This window comes from Urocampus carinirostris, chromosome 6, assembly GCF_059441175.1.
Source record: "Urocampus carinirostris isolate Australia breed hairy pipefish chromosome 6, RoL_Ucar_1.0, whole genome shotgun sequence".
NCBI lineage: Eukaryota > Metazoa > Chordata > Actinopteri > Syngnathiformes > Syngnathidae > Urocampus > Urocampus carinirostris.
The window spans coordinates 23921289-23940616 of NC_142354.1; the positions used below are offsets into that span (position 1 = coordinate 23921289).

General features: G+C 38.5%; 1 protein-coding gene across 2 annotated transcripts in view; it reads left to right on the top strand.

Moving 5' to 3' along the window:
- Positions 1–16496, top strand: part of LOC148364308 (sodium-coupled neutral amino acid transporter 3-like) — a 71406-nt gene extending 54910 nt beyond the window's left edge. For both annotated transcript variants that reach the window (XM_088338376.1, XM_088338377.1), the window contains 9 exons: positions 88–170; positions 2483–2541; positions 2835–2978; positions 4878–4957; positions 5325–5425; positions 9627–9751; positions 10910–11054; positions 11133–11236; positions 12120–16496. In XM_088338376.1, the coding sequence (XP_088194502.1) occupies positions 88–170; positions 2483–2541; positions 2835–2978; positions 4878–4957; positions 5325–5425; positions 9627–9751; positions 10910–11054; positions 11133–11236; positions 12120–12224 (946 nt within the window). In that variant the 3' untranslated portion in view covers positions 12225–16496. The remainder of the gene's footprint in view (positions 1–87; positions 171–2482; positions 2542–2834; positions 2979–4877; positions 4958–5324; positions 5426–9626; positions 9752–10909; positions 11055–11132; positions 11237–12119) is intronic.
- The last annotated feature ends 2832 nt before the right edge of the window (positions 16497–19328 follow it).

Genomic DNA, 19328 nt, shown 5'->3' on the forward strand with positions numbered 1-19328 from the left:
TTCTACTATATTCTAGTATAAATGTATTGATGTGTTTTATTTCTCCATACAGCAGATTCAACACTCGTGTTTTTTTCTTCCCTGCAGTGAATGGTACTTGAATGGCAATTACCTTGTGATCATTGTCTCCATTGCCGTCATTTTGCCGTTGGCGCTCATGAAACAGCTTGGTGAGTCTTAATGAACGCAAATCTGTTGTAAATAATTTAAAAGTGATTAGCAAGTGAGTCAACAATAGTGCAGTATCAGTCAATAATAAACTCCAACTCTAGGCAAATTGAACCAGAAGGGGATTTCATTTTACCGACCATATTTTCCGGACTGTAAGTAGCTTTGGAGTACAAGTTGAACGAGCCATAAAATGTACCGGTATATTAAAGAAGGAAAAAAACATAAATCGCACTATATAATATATACTATATAAGTATAATTTGATTTTTTGGAGGAAATTTATTTGATAAAATCCAACACTAAAAACAGCCAAACCATTTAATAATTAAATGATGATCAATTTAAAATCAAAATAGAATGGAAGCAACAACAGGCTGAATCCAGGCAAAGGCTATTTATTCAGAACATTTTATTTCACTGTAATGTTGGATGATTGGATAAAATCTATGAAACAACAATAATGTCAGAACCTGCGGCCTTTGTCTCATATCAATAAAAATGTCATGTTTGTTTAATTGTATACTCCTAATCACAAGGAGCCTCAATAGGCTGCACAGACCACAGACTATTGCAAACTACAGACTATTATTCAGGGATGTGATTTTTCCGCTAATTCGCGGAATTCCGCTTTTTTTTATCTCCAAAAATAAAATTTTAAAATTTCCGGTGTTTTAATTGGTAAAAAAAAACGATTTCGTCTCGACAGCATGCCATTTGAGTGTTTCCGTAACTGAAATGAAACGTACTTGCGATTGGTTGAAGTCTCGTGTTGACCAATAAACGCGCTTGTTATAGGAGTGTGTCATTGTTCATTTCTCACACGTTTTTGCCGGGTGTTTAAAGAAAGATGTCCGTGATCGAACGCAAAGATGCTCCGCGAGCTAAAGAAATTGATAAGATTGTAAAAAACAAGTTTCGATGGGACTGGTTGGAGAAGGAATTATCTACGAATGTTGGAAAGAAGACTGTGACGAATTTGTTCAATGACTTTATTCGGAAGATCGATCGTGCCGGGAAAGCACTTTGCATTTGGTGTCATGATACCATCGACTATGGTGGGAGAGGTTTCAAAGCTCTTGAAAGTCACGCAAAGAGCAAAAAACACGTGAAAGAACTCCAGTCAAGAACGACAAATTATTCCATCGCTGGAAGTTTCGGTGCCCAAACGAAAACTCCAAAACTTTACGGCCTCCATCCCTTATTGACATCACAATCGGAAGCGGTAATAAAGAGACGTGATCCACCCCAACAACCTGTACCAGTTGCTGATAGAGTCGTGAATTTTGAGGTAGGTGGTAAACTTTTCAAATTTATTTGACAGTTTTCCCATTTTTTTCGAAAATATTATAACGTAATAAAAATGGCCATAAATATTTAACAATTACAATAATAGATTTTCATGTGTACATTACACCAACACTTTACTGTAGGGCCTATACTTATTGTACTTTTTACTGCCCTGGTCCTACCTGGTTTCCCCCCCCCCCCCCAGCTAGCAATCACCCCCCCCCCCCCCCCCCCCCGCTAATTTTCAGATAATTTCACTTTGGTCAAATCACATCCCTGATTATTACACCATCCCCTGATCCAAAACCTACATGAGGGCAAGGAAAAACTCAAAAACCTCAATAGGAGAAATATGAAGAAACCTTGAAAGGGGACTGCACATGAGGTAATCCCCCTTCAAGGATGACCAGGCAACAACAGATGTTGAAATAACAAACAGTACACATATATTGTCAACATAAAATATAAGATATACCACTTAAAATTTGTCTCCTGCCTGCAGATACTTAAGAGTGTTAAGCCTCATTTGGACTATCATTTTTATTCTAAATAATGGTTTCAAAACAAAATGCACTCAACGTTATTTTGTAAAAATGTCACAAAATAATGCAAACGAGGATACTGGCGTATTCAGCTTCAGTGCAGACGGCGCTTTTGTACTTGTGTAGAGCTTTTGGGTGTTTCAAATTTCTTGTGTAGATTTTCATCATAAAGTGTCCCGACAATGAACATGGATTGTTTAATGAGCTTCCAGATAAAGGATTGTTTAGCGATATATATATATATATATATATATATATATATATATATATATATATATATTGGCTGGGATGGGCTCCAGCCCCCCCGCGACCCTAATGAGGATAAACGGTACGGCTAATGGGATATATATATATATATATATATATATATATCTTGATAAGTCTGAGGGGTTTCAAGTAGCCCCATTTGAGAACCAAAGCTATAGAAATTGTGCAACTTTTGTGTTTTGATGTCGCGAAGCTAACCAACCCTTTTGTTTCAGGGTATTTGGGCTACACCAGTGGTTTTTCCTTGAGCTGCATGGTCTTCTTCCTGATCGCTGTGAGTCTGACATTTGGTGTCATAAGCCGAGTCATAACAGATGATTGCATGCTGATACGTCGAGATCGGCGTGAAATAAGATTGGCGCTTTCACCTTCCCACCAGTGTTTGTATTCTCATTGCGTGCTGCCGTCCCAAGCTCCGCTGATTGTCTGACTTTCACTGACCTACTTCTGGGTGTGCCCGATGTAATCCATGTAGTCCTCTCTCTTTCTCCGCTCTGTCTTTTTGGTCTACCGAATATACTAACATTATCTTTAGAGTTCAGAAAGGTCTGTTCTTCAATCCTGCAGGTCATTTACAAGAAGTTCAACGTCCCGTGTCCATTCGTGGACTTTGCCGTTAACGGCACCGCCAGCGGATATCTAAATATCACCGACCCCGGTGGGGCGGACGACCCTTCCTGCATTCCCAAAATGGCAAATCTCAACTCCCAAGTAAGTTTCGAGCTTGCTACACGGTTGTCATTCCCAGCATGCTGCCAGTGATGCAATCCGGGCATGATCACGCTTGGCACTTTTATCACATCCCTATGCAAGATTAAGGCTTTTGACAGACAGCTTTAAACATCAAAGTTGGTCAGTCACCTTTCAACACAGGCTAAAGAGTTTTGTCTAATCAAGGGAATTTCCTATCACATATGATATACAGCAGGCTGCCATTCTTTTGATAAGTACATATGGCTCGGAGATAGAATAGTATCAGTACAATTGTCCAGCATATAATAATGGCTGTGTTTATTGGTACACACACGAGGCAGAGACTATGCAGTTCAGGGTTCAGTCCAGCGTACATGGGACACAATTATAACTATAGTTTCCAGTCAAGGTGTTACACCAACAGAACCCGTTGTGGCTCTAAACCGCTAAATAATCCCACAAATGGAAGCTCATTAAACAATATATGTTCATTGTTGAGACGCTTGATGATGAAAAGGCCCTAAACAAACTTTAACTCAAAACTAATTTATATCACTGGTAGTCCAGGGATTAGGCTTCGCCATTCTCATCACCGCAACCTGTGTTGGAATCCCATTATGACCTCTGTTTTATGGTTAAATATATAAATGAACACCAAAAACACAAGTTGTTTTTTACGTAAAAGAAAATTTGGATTTTACATTAATAAGTGTATTCGGGCTCCCATCAATAAAGACATTTGTTTATTAAAAGGTAAGCGTTTCCTCTGATTATCACCACGTAACAAACATTCAAACGCAAAATCAATGGTAATAAGTCTGGTAGAGGTAAAATCGGCCTAAGAAATCCAGGACAACCCGTCTTGGGTATTAAAACCCGACAAATTAACTTGATGTGAGAGACCGAGACCAAAAAAACCCATTGTGAGAACTTGGAAGGAAAAGGGCTTCTCTCTCGCTCACTGTTTTTAAAAATGTCTAGTTATCCACCTGTCATTGTTCTTTGTTTCTATTATGCAGATCCCCCACAAAGAAAAAGAAACAATGAACAATGATGGGTAGATATTTCAATTAAAATAAAAAAGTCAGTGAGACAAGTCCAGCCCGAACCCAAATGTACAGATTAACATTTCAGGCCTGACCCAACCCAAATTTCAGGCCAAGCTCGGGCTTAAGACTTTACCTCTAAAGCAAGGGTGTCAAACTCATTTTAACTTGGGGGACACGATAGAACAAACATTCTCTCGGGGGCCGGACTAGTAGATTAGAGGTAAGAAAAAGAAAGATAGAAACAAAAGAAAGAGAGGGAGAGAAAAAGAGAGTAGGTGGGACAAAAGAAAGAGATAAAGGGATAAAGAGAGAAAGAGAAAAGAGAGAGAGCGAAAGAGAGAGAATGGGAGAAATAAAAGAGATAAAAGAAAAATAGCTAGAGAAGGGGAAAGAAAGAGGGAGAAAGAAAGAAATCCAAAGAGAAATAGAGAGAGAGAAAGAAAGTGAGAAGGAGAGAAAAGAAATGGAGAAAACGAGAGAAGGTAGAAAGAGAGAATGAGAGCAAGCAGGAGAGAGAAAGAGAGAGAAGAAAGAGAAAAGGAAAACAGGAGAGCAAAAATAAGGTAAAAAGACAGAGAGAGAGAAAGAGACAAAAAACAAAGAAAGAGAAAAAGAGAGACGGATAGAGTGAAAGGGAGAGAGGAAAGGGAGGAAGAGTGAGAGTGAGGGAGAGAGAGAGAAAAATGCAAGTACAGCGTTTGTGAGAGGCACTTGGCTTTTGCAACATCAAGTGGACATATTTCATTCTGCAGCTCGTTTTTCTCTTGCGTTTCCCTCAGCGGGCTTGATCCGCTTGTTTGACACCCCTGCTCTAAAATCTGGGTTGGCGTTGCTTTATCCACGGTGACCTTTTGGGTTCCATTTTCAGACTGCCTACACCATCCCCATCTTGGCGTTTGCCTTTGTGTGCCACCCAGAGGTGCTGCCCATCTACACAGAGCTACGCAAGTATGTGCTTGTTCGTGGAAAGAAAGCCAACGCTCGCTTCCTGTTTGGACCAAAACTTGTCTGCCTAGCAACAAAGATGGCTGCAATGTCAACTTTGTGTTTGGCCTGATCCGCACGCTCTTCTGAATTCATTTGGCACCCCTCGATTGGCGGGCTTGTTGTTTTTTTTTTGAACGGTTACCCCTTTCTTAACTTGATACCGCCAACATTGAATGCTGTGTATTTGTTTTATCTAACAAAGGATAATATCCCCCCTATTCAATGTTCCTTTTCACGCCACTAAAGCTTACGCACACCTAGGCTCATGTATGCGTTTTAAATGCATGGGTTTCTGTTTGTATCACATTTCTTTATTTTGGAATTTCAGCCCCACCAAGAAAAAGATGCAGCATGTGGCCAACATGTCCATTGCAGTCATGTACGTCATGTATTTCCTGGCTGCTCTCTTTGGATACTTGACCTTCTATGGTGAGGAATGTTACTCCCTCCCATTCCCACTCTCAAATTGTACAAAAACATTCCAAAAAATGGGTAACCGTTGTGAGAATAGAATATACCTTTATTGTCATTGTTACAAAATGGGGTGAACATATTGTGACAACGAAATTGGACGTGGCACTCCAGGTTCACATTTTACAGTGAGGATAAAAGAAAACGAAGTAGATAAAGGAACAAAGAAGACAATGGTTATAATTTACACAATATTTACACAGAAAGTGTGGGCATGTAGGATGTTACATACAGTTTTGGGATTGTATTAGTGCAATATACGGTAGTGCAAAAATAGTCCAACCAATTATCCGATAACTTCCTGTATCCAAATAACCAATAACCAAAACCATGCACTGTGTGTTTGTATATCACAGCCCATATATAAATATACCAGGTGTTTTAAAACGATTGATATACTTTGAATATTAATAATGAATTATTATAATAAAAATCCATATTTCTCTGTACTACCTCACGGGCAAATATTTTGTATCTAAAAAGAAATGTAATTTTCTGGAGACTGTTTGTCATACTCCCAATATACTACAAAAATACTACTACGGAAATACTACAAAAATAGTACAGAAATCTGGCAAAAATTATACTACAAAAATACTCCTGATGAAATACTACAATAATATGAATGAATGAATGAATGAAAACTTTATTCGAACATCAAAATAAAAACAGAACAAAAACAATAACTCAACAACAAAATAACGTTACATAAAATGAAATAGGAATACGAAAAGGGGTAGTAAGAAGCCAATGCTTATATTCCCTACCCCTTCATTTTCCCCACCAAATATACCAATGATATAACAACAAATGTAATGATATCAATAATAACAGTTTTGATACAAGAATAGCAACAATAACACAAAGTTAACTAGACGCACTATTCCCAATCTCCCGCACCACTCATAGCCCACCCTCCTCATCTCTGTATTCCACCAGGAATGTTTTTTTGTATTTAAATTTGAACACGTGAATAATTGGACACCGTTTGATCTCGTCTTGTAAATTGTTCCAAAGCTTAACTCCACACACAGACACACACATACTTTTCCTGGTGGTTCTCACCTTTGGGATTATGAATTCACTACAGTTATAATTTCCCTCTTTCCGAATGAATAATTTACGGATGTTTTCTGGCACTATGTTTTTGTTGACCTTAAATAGCAGTTGTGCAGTGAAAAATTTTACTAAATCATCCAATTTCAATAATTTGGACTGCAGGAATAAAATATTAGTATGATATCGATATCCTACCCTATGTATGGTTCTAATTGCACGTTTTTGGAGGATAAAAAGGGGCTGTAGTGAATATATAAATATAGCGGGTGTTTTAAAACGATTGATATACTTTGAATATTAATAATGAATGATTATGATAAACATCCATATTTCCCTGTACTACCTCACGGGCAAATATTTAGTATTCAAAAAGAAATGAAGTCATTTTCTGGAGACTGTCCTACTCCCGAAATACTACAAAAATACTACTACGAAAATACTACAAAAATAGTACAGAAATCTGACAAAAATCATTCTACAAAAATACTCCTGATGAAATACTACAATAATACAACTGCAGAAATACTTAAAGAATACCACAGAAATACTTAAAGAAATCCCACTACAGAAATACTACAGAACATACAAGAAGAACTTGTGCATCTCTACCTCATTAATGATGGCAATTTCCCTTATCAAGCAATAATAAAGCCTACAAACACAACGTGGCACCTACTTACTCACAGCAAGACAGACTATGTAGAATAAAAACAAAAATCATTTTTGTAAACTAGTGTACCAAATAAACAACAACAACAACAATTCTTCCAGCATACTTCCTTCTTCATTCCCGACTTGCAGTAATTTGAATGTTGCTGTTTATACGTAGCAGTGAAGGATTTTGCATATTTAATCATTCTACAGATGGTTTTATTATGTAATAGAAACTGTCCAAATTTAGTTTAATCTGCAAAAAAGATGGAAGAATAGCAGTTGCCATTGTCTTCCTATTTCCTGGCGAGACAATTCGGATTGAAAGGAGTATTTTTTTTTCTATTTCTGTCAGGACCCAAACGCGTGACGTCACACAAGCCTTTTATTTTACGGGAAATGGGGAGTCATGCACGTTAGGCAGCAGTCTGGCGTGAAATGATAGGAAGCCAGAGGCCGACGAGATCAATACCAATTGCCCGAGTTGATATCGGACAGCTGGGGTCGATACCGGACAGGACGGGACAGAGAGGATAGATAATGAAACAGGATATCCGAAATAACAGGACAAACTCGACGGGAACGAAAGCTGGAGAAAATAATAAACAGGACAAAAATAGACAGAAACAAAACTGGAAACCAAAATTAAACAGGACAAAATGAACGGGAGCAATACCGGATAAGAAATACCAACAGGAACAGGACCGAGTCGAAACCCACGTCTTGACGGACTGACAAAAGGAGAGTGACAGAACTGGGTTTAAAAAGCAGGGAAGCCAATCTGTCAACGAGCCGCAGCTGGCGTCACACGGGCGGGGCCAATTGGGCGCCATGGCAACCGTGACACTGTCACCCGAGATATGCTTCAAGGTATTTTGTAGGAGCTGGATTACGGACTTGCTATAATATGCCGTGTCTCGGTCTGTGCCTGGGTTACCGCGGATCCTTGAAAATTCTGAAAAAGTATTGAATCCATAATTCTAAAAATAAAGTCTTATTTGGCATTAAAATGTCTTAAATGCAATTTTCGAAAGTCTTAGGAATGAAAACGCAAAGATATTGTAATATTTATCAGTTTTCCACTGCATGGGAGTACAAAAATCATTTTTCATACATTATGATAAAAATGCTTCATGAATGTAGCAGAAGAGTTCTTTGGAATCAGTCGTTTTGACTCAGGATTCATGAAGTACTGTAAACGTCCTTTTTATTTATGGTTTTCCACATGACTGGCCCTAGCCCTAAGAAAAATTCAATTTGGGCCCCCCTGTTACTTGATAATTTGCATCCCTACTAGAACTCATTCCATGTTCTACCCCAGGGGTGGGCAACTATTTGGAGTCAAGGGCCGCATGTGACATGTTATACTTCTTATACTACTTGTAATAGATTAGTTTTATCAAATTGGTTTTCAAACGGCCACAATTAGAGCAAAATAATATATTAGTTCCGTGTTTTATGTCACGACCGGAACAAGCAGTGGACCCAAATGCGTAACGTTTCACACAATGCTTTATTAAGGAATCAGGGAAGTCAGGGTGAGAGAAAAAGACAGCGATCTGGTGCTTGCTGGGCAGGAGGAGCAGGAAGCCGTCGCGGCCGGTGACAGGTGGCAAGTCGGGTAGCCGGGACAGGGGAACGAAGCGTGGTCGGGGATCGGGAGCAAGTCGGGTAGCCGGGACAGGGAAACGAAGCGTGGCCGTGGCTCGGAAGCAAGTCAGGTAGCCTGGACAGGGGAACGAAGCGTGGTTGTGGCTCGGAAGCAAGTCAGGTAGCCTGGACAGGGGAACGAAGCGTGTTCGGGGATTAGAAGCAAGTCGGGTAGCCGGGGCAGGGGAACGAAGTGTGGTCGGGGATTAGAAGTAAGTCGGGTAGCCGGGACAGGGGAACGAAACGTGTTCGGGGAAGCAATTCAGGGACAGGGGATCAATACATGAAACATAGGACGGAATCAGGCAGGATGCAGGAACAGGTGGGAATCAAGACAGGAGCCAGAGTCCAAAAGTGCTTGCCTTGCATGTGCGGAGATTCACTGACTGACTGAGACATAGTGACTGAGAATGAAGTGCTTAAATAGGGATAAGGATAATTGGGAAAAAGGTGGCAGCTGGGGCTGAGAGAGTGAGTGCAGGTGAGGGCAATTATCGGGCAAGTGACAGAATTGTATGCACTTCATTTGGTATTTAGTTTTTAAGTATTATGGTAGGGTTTTTGTTCAGTTAAATTTTTGGAGTATTTCTGAAGTCTTATTTTTATTATAGTTCTGTATTTTTTTTGTAGTTTTACGGCAGTTTGTCGTTATTAGGCTGTGGATCCTTTACAAGCGATACAAAATTCAAATGGAAAAGACAATACAAAACAAAAGATATTTTGTAATAGGTGTTTTTACCAGCTTAGCGTTACTTTCAAGATGTTTAGGGTTGCCAATTTCATTTCTCATGTCACGCAGGTGAAGTGGAGGCCGAGCTCCTTCACACGTACAGTCGCATCGACCCGTACGACACGTTAATTTTGTGCGTCCGTGTGGCCGTGCTCACTGCCGTCACACTCACCGTGCCTATCGTGCTTTTTCCTGTAAGTACATTCGATATTGAGCGTACTTTCAAACGTTATATCCAATGTTCCCTCTAATTTTCCACGGGTCTGAGCGTTCACACAAAGTCGGTGAGCATCGCTTGAAACAAGAGTGAGCAACAGCAATCCCAAGTGTGGCAACTAAGTCATTATCAAACATGTCCAAAACTTGACATTTTGCTGAGTTTCCGGCAATGCAAAATTATTTTTCACTTTTGAATGAATTGACCAATGTACTATTGCAAAGGTTGTTCGGCCTACAAACGTCATTTGTTTTTATTCGTGGTATCTTTTGTCGCATAATACTTACATTTTTGGGGGCTTATTTAGTCGGTTGCACAGTACAGAACTGTATTATATTACATTTTTTAGTAGAAGTACAATGTTGGCAACAAGATTAACTTGATATAATTGGAAATTATTTGAAGCAACACAAACTTTTTCCTCTTTTTCACTGTTTTTTTCTCTCCTTTTTATTCATTTCCTTTTTTTAAAAAATCTCATTGTGTTTATTTTTTCCTAGCTGTTACTTTCTTCTTGCTTTTTTGTTTTCTATTACCTTTTTCCCTTCATTTGCTTCTTTCTTTTCTTTTTTTCTGAATTTTTCCTGCTCCCTTTTTCTCTCCTTTTGTTTTATTTTTTTCAGCTATTCACTACTTTTTAATTTTGGTATTTTTTTTCTTTTTTGTTCTATTTCCCCCCCTTCCTTTAAGTAATTTTGTGCACAATTTTACATAATATTTGGTCGTGTAGGGATTACAGAAGCAAAAACAACCTGAAGAGCCGTTTGGGACCCGAAAGAGCCGGTTCTTTTTAGTGAGCCGAGCCGAAGAAGCCGGTTCTTTAAAAACTCTTTAATTTACTCAACTTGGTTCTATGTCGACATTGACTTCAAAATACTGCATTTACAACACAGCGTCAGGGGAACCCGTGTATTTTTACCTTCATGCACTGTAACTTTGACTTAATTCGCTTCTTAATTAGCAATTTCGAGCCCTGATTTGTGTGAGCTGGCTAGATTTTCTAAGCTCTGGGTAGTGCGCAATTGCGCACACACGCAGCTTAGAGGGAACATTGGCTATATCTGTGTACTATCCGACCCATAAAGGATCGGCGTTGTGGTTTCGCTCCCCGATATATCGTGTCGTCCGTCATTAGGTGCGAAGAGCCATCCAGCAAATGATGTTCCCGAACAAGACCTTTAACTGGCCGCGCCACGTCGCCATCGCCTTCACTTTGCTCACGTTCATCAACCTGCTGGTCATTTTTGCCCCGAATATTTTGGGCATCTTTGGGATCATAGGTATGTACATCGAGCCTGGGACACCAGAATTTTTGCCAATTTGGGGATGAATGTAGAATTTCTTGTTTTGGTTTTTAGGTGCCACATCTGCCCCGTGTCTTATCTTCATTTTCCCGGCGGTCTTCTACATTCGTATTGTTCCTGTAGAAGAGGAGCCGATGCGCTCGACACCCAAAATTCTGGTGAGCAATCAAGAGTCTTCTTCGGTTGGTTGGTTGATCGGTTGGTTGGATCGCTTAACCACTATTTTTGTCCTTTTCTCTCTATTTTCTCTTTTTATGTGTCCCTCTCTTTTTTCTCTTTCCTTCTCTATTTTCTCTATTTATCTCCCTTCTCTTTTCTCTCTCTCTATTTCTCTCTGTTTCATTCTCTTATCTGTTTTTCTCCCCTCTCTCTTTCTCTTTCGTTCTACCTCTCTGTCTATTTGTATATTTCTTTCTTTCTTTTTCTATTTCTTTCTATCTTGCTTTCTATCTTTCTTTCTTTATTCATTTCTTCTGTTTCTTTCTTTTGTTTCTTTCTTTTGTTTCTTTCTCTCTTTCTATGTCTCTATTTTCTCTATTTCTCTGCCTTCTCTTTTCTCTCGTGCTGTTTCTTTCTTTCTTTCTTGTTTCCTTCCTTGCTACCTTCCTTCCTCTCTTTCCTTTCTTTTTTCTTCATTTTCTTCCTTTCTTTTACTTTATTTCGTTCTCTCTCTCTCTCTCTCTCTCTCTCTCTATCACTGTCCCTATTGCTCCCTTGCCCTGTCTTTTTCTTTTTCTGACTTTCTTTTCTTTCTCTTATATCTACTACTACTACTACTACTACTACTACTACTACGAATAAAGTATCTGTCTATCTATCTATCTACTAGTCCGGCCCTCGTTAGAATGTTTTTTCTGCTATGTGGTCCCCACCCTAAAAATGAGTCTGACACCCCTGACCTAGAAACTTGCTTATTTTTGGCATACTCAGAAATTTACTGCAGGCCAGATTAAAAAATTCAACGAGCCGGATCCGGCCCGCGGGCCATACATTTGACATAACTTCCTTAACTGATCCTGACTTTTTCTTTCCCTCCTACAGGCTGCCTGCTTTGCCGGCCTCGGCTTCCTCTTCATGATCATGAGTCTGAGCTTTATCATTATTGACTGGACTTTAGGCAGCAGCACAGCAAGCACAGGCCACTAAGCAGGCCCTCGACCCTACCCAGGAACCGCACTATCCTTTTTTTCTCGTTTAGATTACCTGATTATATTACTCTTCGTGGTTTTACTTTGGATCTTCCATAGAAAATTCCGGAACAGTGACAGGTTTCAGCCGACGCACTCTTAGCACAAAACAAACTTGTACCGTACATCCGGCCACACGACACGGACAAGCAGAAGTCTATTTATTTCTCTTTTCTTAGCCGGAGGGGGCGTGCCTTGTCAGGTGAGATGTACATAAAAGCAACAACGTAGGAAGCCGCTTCTGATTCCTTTTCACGTGAATTCGTCACTCTGCCCAATGTCGTGGTTATCAGTGCGACTGTGAATGCAATACACAATTTCTTTTTAACACTTGAAAAAACTCGGTGTGCAATAGCTCACACCGACATCCGTTACCTTCAGCTTCCGTCCGAGCCGTCGTGTAGCACAAACAAGCACATTTTCAACAACATTCCTTCCTCTATATCTTCTAAATCAAACTGGATGTTTTTTAATTGTGTAAAAAAAAAAAAGTTAACACCTCTATTTAGATCCTTGCTGTTTTTAAAAGAAAACTGGCGCCTTGAGATAAGAGTGTTTTTAGTGTTTTTTTACAGATTGTAAAAAATAAGAATCTGGTTTCAGAGCATTTTATGGGTAATAAATTTGTAATGTGATACGTTTAGAATTGAGTAGGCACTAAAAACAAGGAGAGAAGACATCGTTTGTTTTTGATCATTTGATTGAGCTTGCAAGGAAAACAGGGAAGAAAGCCTTCGACCTCAGATAAGAAATTCCAACCAGTTCTAAAAACCCTCCCATGAGCCCTTTAATGTTTAAAATCTCCTGGGTTACAAAAACAAATGCACCTTAAAGGGTGTGGATATCAAAGAACAGCAGCATGATTGGCTGATAGTGACAATGATTTAAACCGTGCATAATAGTCAAAACAACGATCTGGTATCTGATGTTATCTCCTTTGCAAGTGTCCGATACAAAAAAGAATGAATAATAATCTTATCATAGATAAGTCACGATCATATTATAATTTAAATTGACATTGTGCAATATATAGCACGCCCTAGTGGTAGAAAAAAATGTAATTTATGAAAAAAACAAAAACAAGATTGATTTGAATAATATGCTAAAAATACATGAGCTATACGTCGAGTCATTTGTTTTCGGATTGATCTTTTACGCAGTGTCAAGTAATTAAATAAATACATGTGACACAAAAAAACAGTACATTTTAATTCCATGCTGCTTTTATTTCACTGAATATTGTGCTGCTTTTTGGAGTGTGTAAACATCTCCACTAGGGGGTGGTATATACAACTGTACAACATTTAGACGTGCACAGGAAGAAGTTTCACACACTTAAGGGACAGCGGGCATTATTTGAACACTTTATGTATCTGTATTCTGCAGAGTTACCAAAAACGAGTGCTAAAAAGCACAAATACAAACCACAGAGACTTTAAAGTGACCAAACCGCACCGTTATGCATAATACATACTGTCCTTTTAAGTAACTTCACTCGGTTGTTTGGGTAAAATTAAAAATAAATACTCTATTAACACTACAAAAAAGATTGCATTTGTTAGCTTGTTATAGTATTTGGCATTGTTTTGTTTTAGCTAAGCCAATTCTGGTTAAAACATGAGTCACTCTTATCTCAAGGCATTGACGTGGCTTGTTTTGTTTTGGGTTATTAAATGATTGCATATCCTTAAGACCTCAAGAACGTTACCTCTCAGTATTCTTCTTCCCGAATGATTATTTTTAATATTATGTGTTTTTTCCTGAGATAACTTAGGCAACAGGGTCCATCCAAGCAGAGACTACTACAGTTTTTTTTCACTTAAGTGGAAGTCAAGGGTTTTTTGGGGGTAATTTGTTTAAATCACCGTACCAATAGTCTGAATTTTATTTCATGTAATAAAAAAGAAGGTACAGATACACCGTAAAGTCTGGACTACAAGCCGCTAAAATTTTTCTACATTTTAAACACTGCGGCTTGCAATACGATGCAGCTTATTTGCAGTCAATACTAATCGAATTGGCATTAACCTACTCCCAGGAGTGCGACAAAAACATCCTCGGAACAAAAATCAATGTACTGTAGCGACTAAAATTCAGAAGCTTGTACGATCACAACAGTCTGTACACTTATGTACACTTATAAGAGTGATCTTATGCTTTGTTTGCCATTAGTCATTTCCAAAGCTTGCTGTGATGCTAAAGGGATAAGCAAAAACCTGATAACCTTGGAAATGAAGCTTGCGGTCATCAAGAAATATGTTGACACACAAATCGCTACCCGCTCTAAGTGATCATATCATAATCATGATCATAATCAATCGACGATCAGTAGTATTATTAAAAATAATAAGGCAATTAAAGCAAGGACATATTTCATGGGCATGGAAATCTTCGCACATGGAAGTTTTGAAATCAGTTTCTTTTTAATCTGTCATCACTGTCTCTTCCACCCTATGCATCCAGCAGCTACTTCAATGGGCCAGCTAAGGACACCCACGATAATTATTTGGCTGACAGTTATCGGACCGTCAGGAAAATATATACCCTATGATTATATTCACCTGCTGCCACACTAATATATTCAATCAGTTGACACTACGTGCAAACATTTGTGTATTTTCTTTGTTGCATTTGTGCGGTTGTCCATCCATCCAGTATCTGCACTGCTTATCCTCAGTAGGGTCGCGGGGGTGCTGGAGCCCATCCTAGCTATCTTCAGGCAGTGGGCAAAGGACACCCTGAACTGGTTTCCAGACTGTTGCAGGGCACACAGAGACAACCAATCACTCACTCATTAACACCTAGGGACAATTTGGACTGGTCAATTAACCCTGAACCTCTGCACAGTGGGGTTGCACGCTAACCACCCACCCACCGTGCCAATGCCAATTTAATTAATATTTAAAATCCACATCAGCAGACACAGTCCACAAACGAGAATCTTAACCATAGCACAATGTGTTACTTTTCTTTACTAGACATTTCCCCGCTGATTATTCAAAATGTTAGAAACGGCCACAAATGAGTTTATTTTTATGGCTGTTCAAAGTCTACAGCTTAAAAATCCGGTGCGTTTTTGTACAAAAAACTGGAGTTTCTCCCTTAAATTGACTGCTTTTAATCCCATTCTCTCTGTAGTCCAGAATTTACTGTACGTTTTCAGTCCCTGCTGTCCACTCGCGGTGACCAAACTCAGCAATCAGTTTCGCTGTGACTTCCACGTTAACGTCTTTAACTAGCAACGAGACAGTTCGCAACGTTGCCGTTTAGCATTAGCACTTTCTTCGACTAAAAGCACAACATCTTGTAGCCGTCGACTTTTCGTGAAACGATTTAAACGTGTGTGGGAGTGTCCTTTTTTGTATAACACGATATATGCTGTATTAATCAACCCCATGTTAATTCCACCAAAAGTAGCAATGTGTCAATGGATTTAATCAAATAGGACTTGAACTAACCAGATCCTTTCTAATGCTCTTCTCCTGATCTGTTGAGTAGAGGACATTTGATTTAGTTGGGTTTGTGGTTGCAGGTTCCTCATATTTATGAAGAAAAACTTCACAACCGTGGTGACTATATGCAGTGTTTGTGACATTTGAACGTATACTTGCAAGTCAGAACTCATAACCTAGTGGAATTGTGTTTATGATGTCACCATCGGTAACAGTTGGCTCAAATTCGTGGATTTGTTGAAATGTACGTGATTTCACCTTTTTTTCCACAAATTCGGCAGAACTGTGTACGCTTAGTGTTTTTTTGTGTGTTCTGTCGATTTGCTACATGGTAAATGTGTCGGTCGGCTTATGAGTTTTTGTTTTGAGGTGGGATTCATTCTCCGTCCCCATTGGAAATGTCAGTGGCACAAAAACACGATTAATATCTGTGATAATCGATGTCGGTGGCTGAGTCCAGACCTCTTTAAATCCTACGTCAGTGCTCAGTTGACACCCTTTGTAATGTATTAACGTATTAAATGTCAACATTGGCCAGCATTTATAAATAAATGTAAATACATGTTGGACCCTTTATATTGGAAATGCATATCTAGTTTGTATAATGTATATAGCAGGTACAGTTTCTGTCGAATATAAAAATATATATAATAATTCTCAAAGTGCTTTTAAATCTCTTGTCCTTCAATTCTTGTCTATTTTCATGTATGTCTATATTTTAATATGTCGCTGGCAGTATTGTACTGTAAACAGTGTTGCAATAAAGTTAATACATACCTTTTTGCGTTGATGTCACTTTATATTCCCTGTTTGTATTTTATTTGATCTATTTCTTCGCCTTGGTGAAAGTTTATATACCAGGGGGTACAGTCAGTGTTGTCGCAGCAGACCGATTTTCAGCACCTTGTATTCCCAAATGGTCTACCATCCAAGTAATAACCAGGTCCAACCCTGCTTAGCTTTACGAGATTGGGCGCTTTCTGGGTGTAATGACCTTAAAAAGGTCGATGATCCAAAAAATGACGGCTACATAAAATATGCAACACACCTAGTAGTAGCAATTGGAAAAATTTTGGAAAATCTCTACACTCGGGCTACCAGGGTTCAGTCTGCCATTGATTAGCTTTGGGAAGTTTAAACTCGTTGAAGTGTATGGCTCTCATTGACTTATAACGATCTGTAAGTAATACACCCCCTGGCAGGGCACGGCCGGTACTGCAGTTCCTATTGTTAAAGGGATTTAGTGTGTTATTTAGCATCTCCTAGGGCAGGAGTCAGGAACCTTTTTGACCCAAGGAGCCATAAAAGCAAAAAATGTTTTAAAAAGAAATTGAGAGAGTCACATCATATATTTTCAGACAAAATTATAAAACCTGCCAAACACGCTCTCTGAACAAAAGCTAATTCTTCTGCACATTTTATTTCACTGTGTGTCATTTGATGATTTAATCAAATGTATGAAATGATAATAATGCCATATCCTGTGTCCCAAATCAATGTAAATATGCCATTTACAATTTGTCTTCCACCTTAAGTTAAGAGTGTTGAGGCATTTTTTCCATGAAATTTGTCCTTAATAACGGTTTAAAAACAATGTGCAAGCAAAGTTCTTTTGTAAAAATGTCACAAATTTCTGCAAACGATAAGCATATCGTCATATTCACTTTCGGTGTAGACTGTATTGAGCGAGAGAGAGAGAGAGAGAGAGAGAGAGAGAAGTGCCTGGCGCTGTGTGCAGGGATCCGCCCACCTGTACTGCTCACCCAATCAAAGTCGTTTGCCTGCGTTTTTATTTATCAGTTTAAATGGTTTCTTATCTAACTTCTGCATTAAGTTGCTTCGGCTTTATATGGACCAAAATTGGGATAAAATCACTTGACTTTGGAACGCCACAGAGAGATGTTCAATAGTTACATTTTATTTCAAAGCCACATGTACTCGTGAAAAGAGCCATATATGGCTCCCGAGCCATAGGTTCCCTAACCCTGTCCTAGGGGTTAAATAACTCAACTGATTGAAAACAATTTGTATAATAAGCAAAATACACGAACTATGAAATAAACATACATTTTTTTAAAGACTCGTTGGTCCAGAAATGCCAGGGCTCACCTACAGGGAGCTGACATGGTTATCCACCATCTTGCTGCTATGGACAATCCACCAAAACCAAAATCTTATGGTAGGCTGGACAAGAAAATGAGAACAAAAAAGGTACGCTTTGGTTACTTTGAGTTGCAGTATTTTGTATTTTTCCCTTGTGTTTTGAAGCACTTGTTTTTGCTTGCACTACACATATTACAGAGTGTCCCTTGAAAAAAAACTCCTTCCATACACACTTCTTCAGTTGTTTTATTTAAAAAAAAAATCTAATTTGATCTCATTTTCATTAAATTAATTCGAGAAGTTTTATTTATTTTTATTATTTTGGGTCGCATCTTGTAAATATGGGTCCTCAAGTCAGACACCACTAGATTTGTTCATATTTTCTTCACTTAGTGTCAGGTTAATACATCAAAAAACAGTATTTGTTGGTAAAGGTTACAACATCATCCACCAGGAGACGCTATAAACCTACTTGATACGATGTGACTGACGTTGACTTCAAAATGGGTGTTGCCAAGCTGATACGCTTAAGATTTAAACATATATAAAAATATAGATGATTAATTAGACTCGGATTACTAATTACACTGTATGTGTCACTTATTTTTGTAGATAATATTTATTCCACTTAAAATGAAGAAATAAGATGTTATAATTGGAATTAAGCAAAATGACTTTATGTATATCTATTTTCCCACTGCAATTGATCTTGAGAACGTGCAACTCATTTAAACATTAATAATACTGAACACAAATGAAAGAAAATGATGCACGTGCATTATTGAATTTAAAATGCAAAAATAATGTTATTTCAAAAGCAGTGTTTTCACACACTATCCTGAAAATAAAAACACAGAGAAGAACACAAAAACTTATTTTCGTTTGAAATCAACTAACCGAGAAAAACGCATCTAACTGACTCACAAACGTAAGAGTGATGTTACTTTGACTACATTACCCAGAACACTTGATGCCAAGCAAGGGCTTTATGCCCCCCCCCCCTTACCCCCCAACTCATAATTGATAAAAAATCAATTTAGTTTTTGAGTATTGGATCTTTAGACTCATTCCAAAATGGAGCATCAAATTACCCTGCTTGTTTCATTTTAGTTTTGTTAAGAAAAACATTGTAAAATATGGATTTGAATGCAAAACAGGATGAACATTTACTAAATATATTTACTATGCGGAGTATTAAAAAAACTTTGTAAATGATTGAACTTAGAACGTTATGTTTCTGATTTGGTCTCATAAAAATTCCGTAGTAGTAAAAAAAGAGGGGGTTTCTGTTAGTAATGTGAATCCAGACTCTGTTTAGAGAACTGGCTTTTCAGGCTCGGCTCACTAAAAAGAGCCAGCTCTTTCGGCACCAATAGTATAGAATCATTATTCACCAAATGAATCCAATGTAAATTGTTCATACTAAGACAACAACACAGATATTATGCCACTCTTATTGACCAGTCACAAGTGTCTTTAAGAGAGAGAGAGAGAGAGAGAGAGAGAGA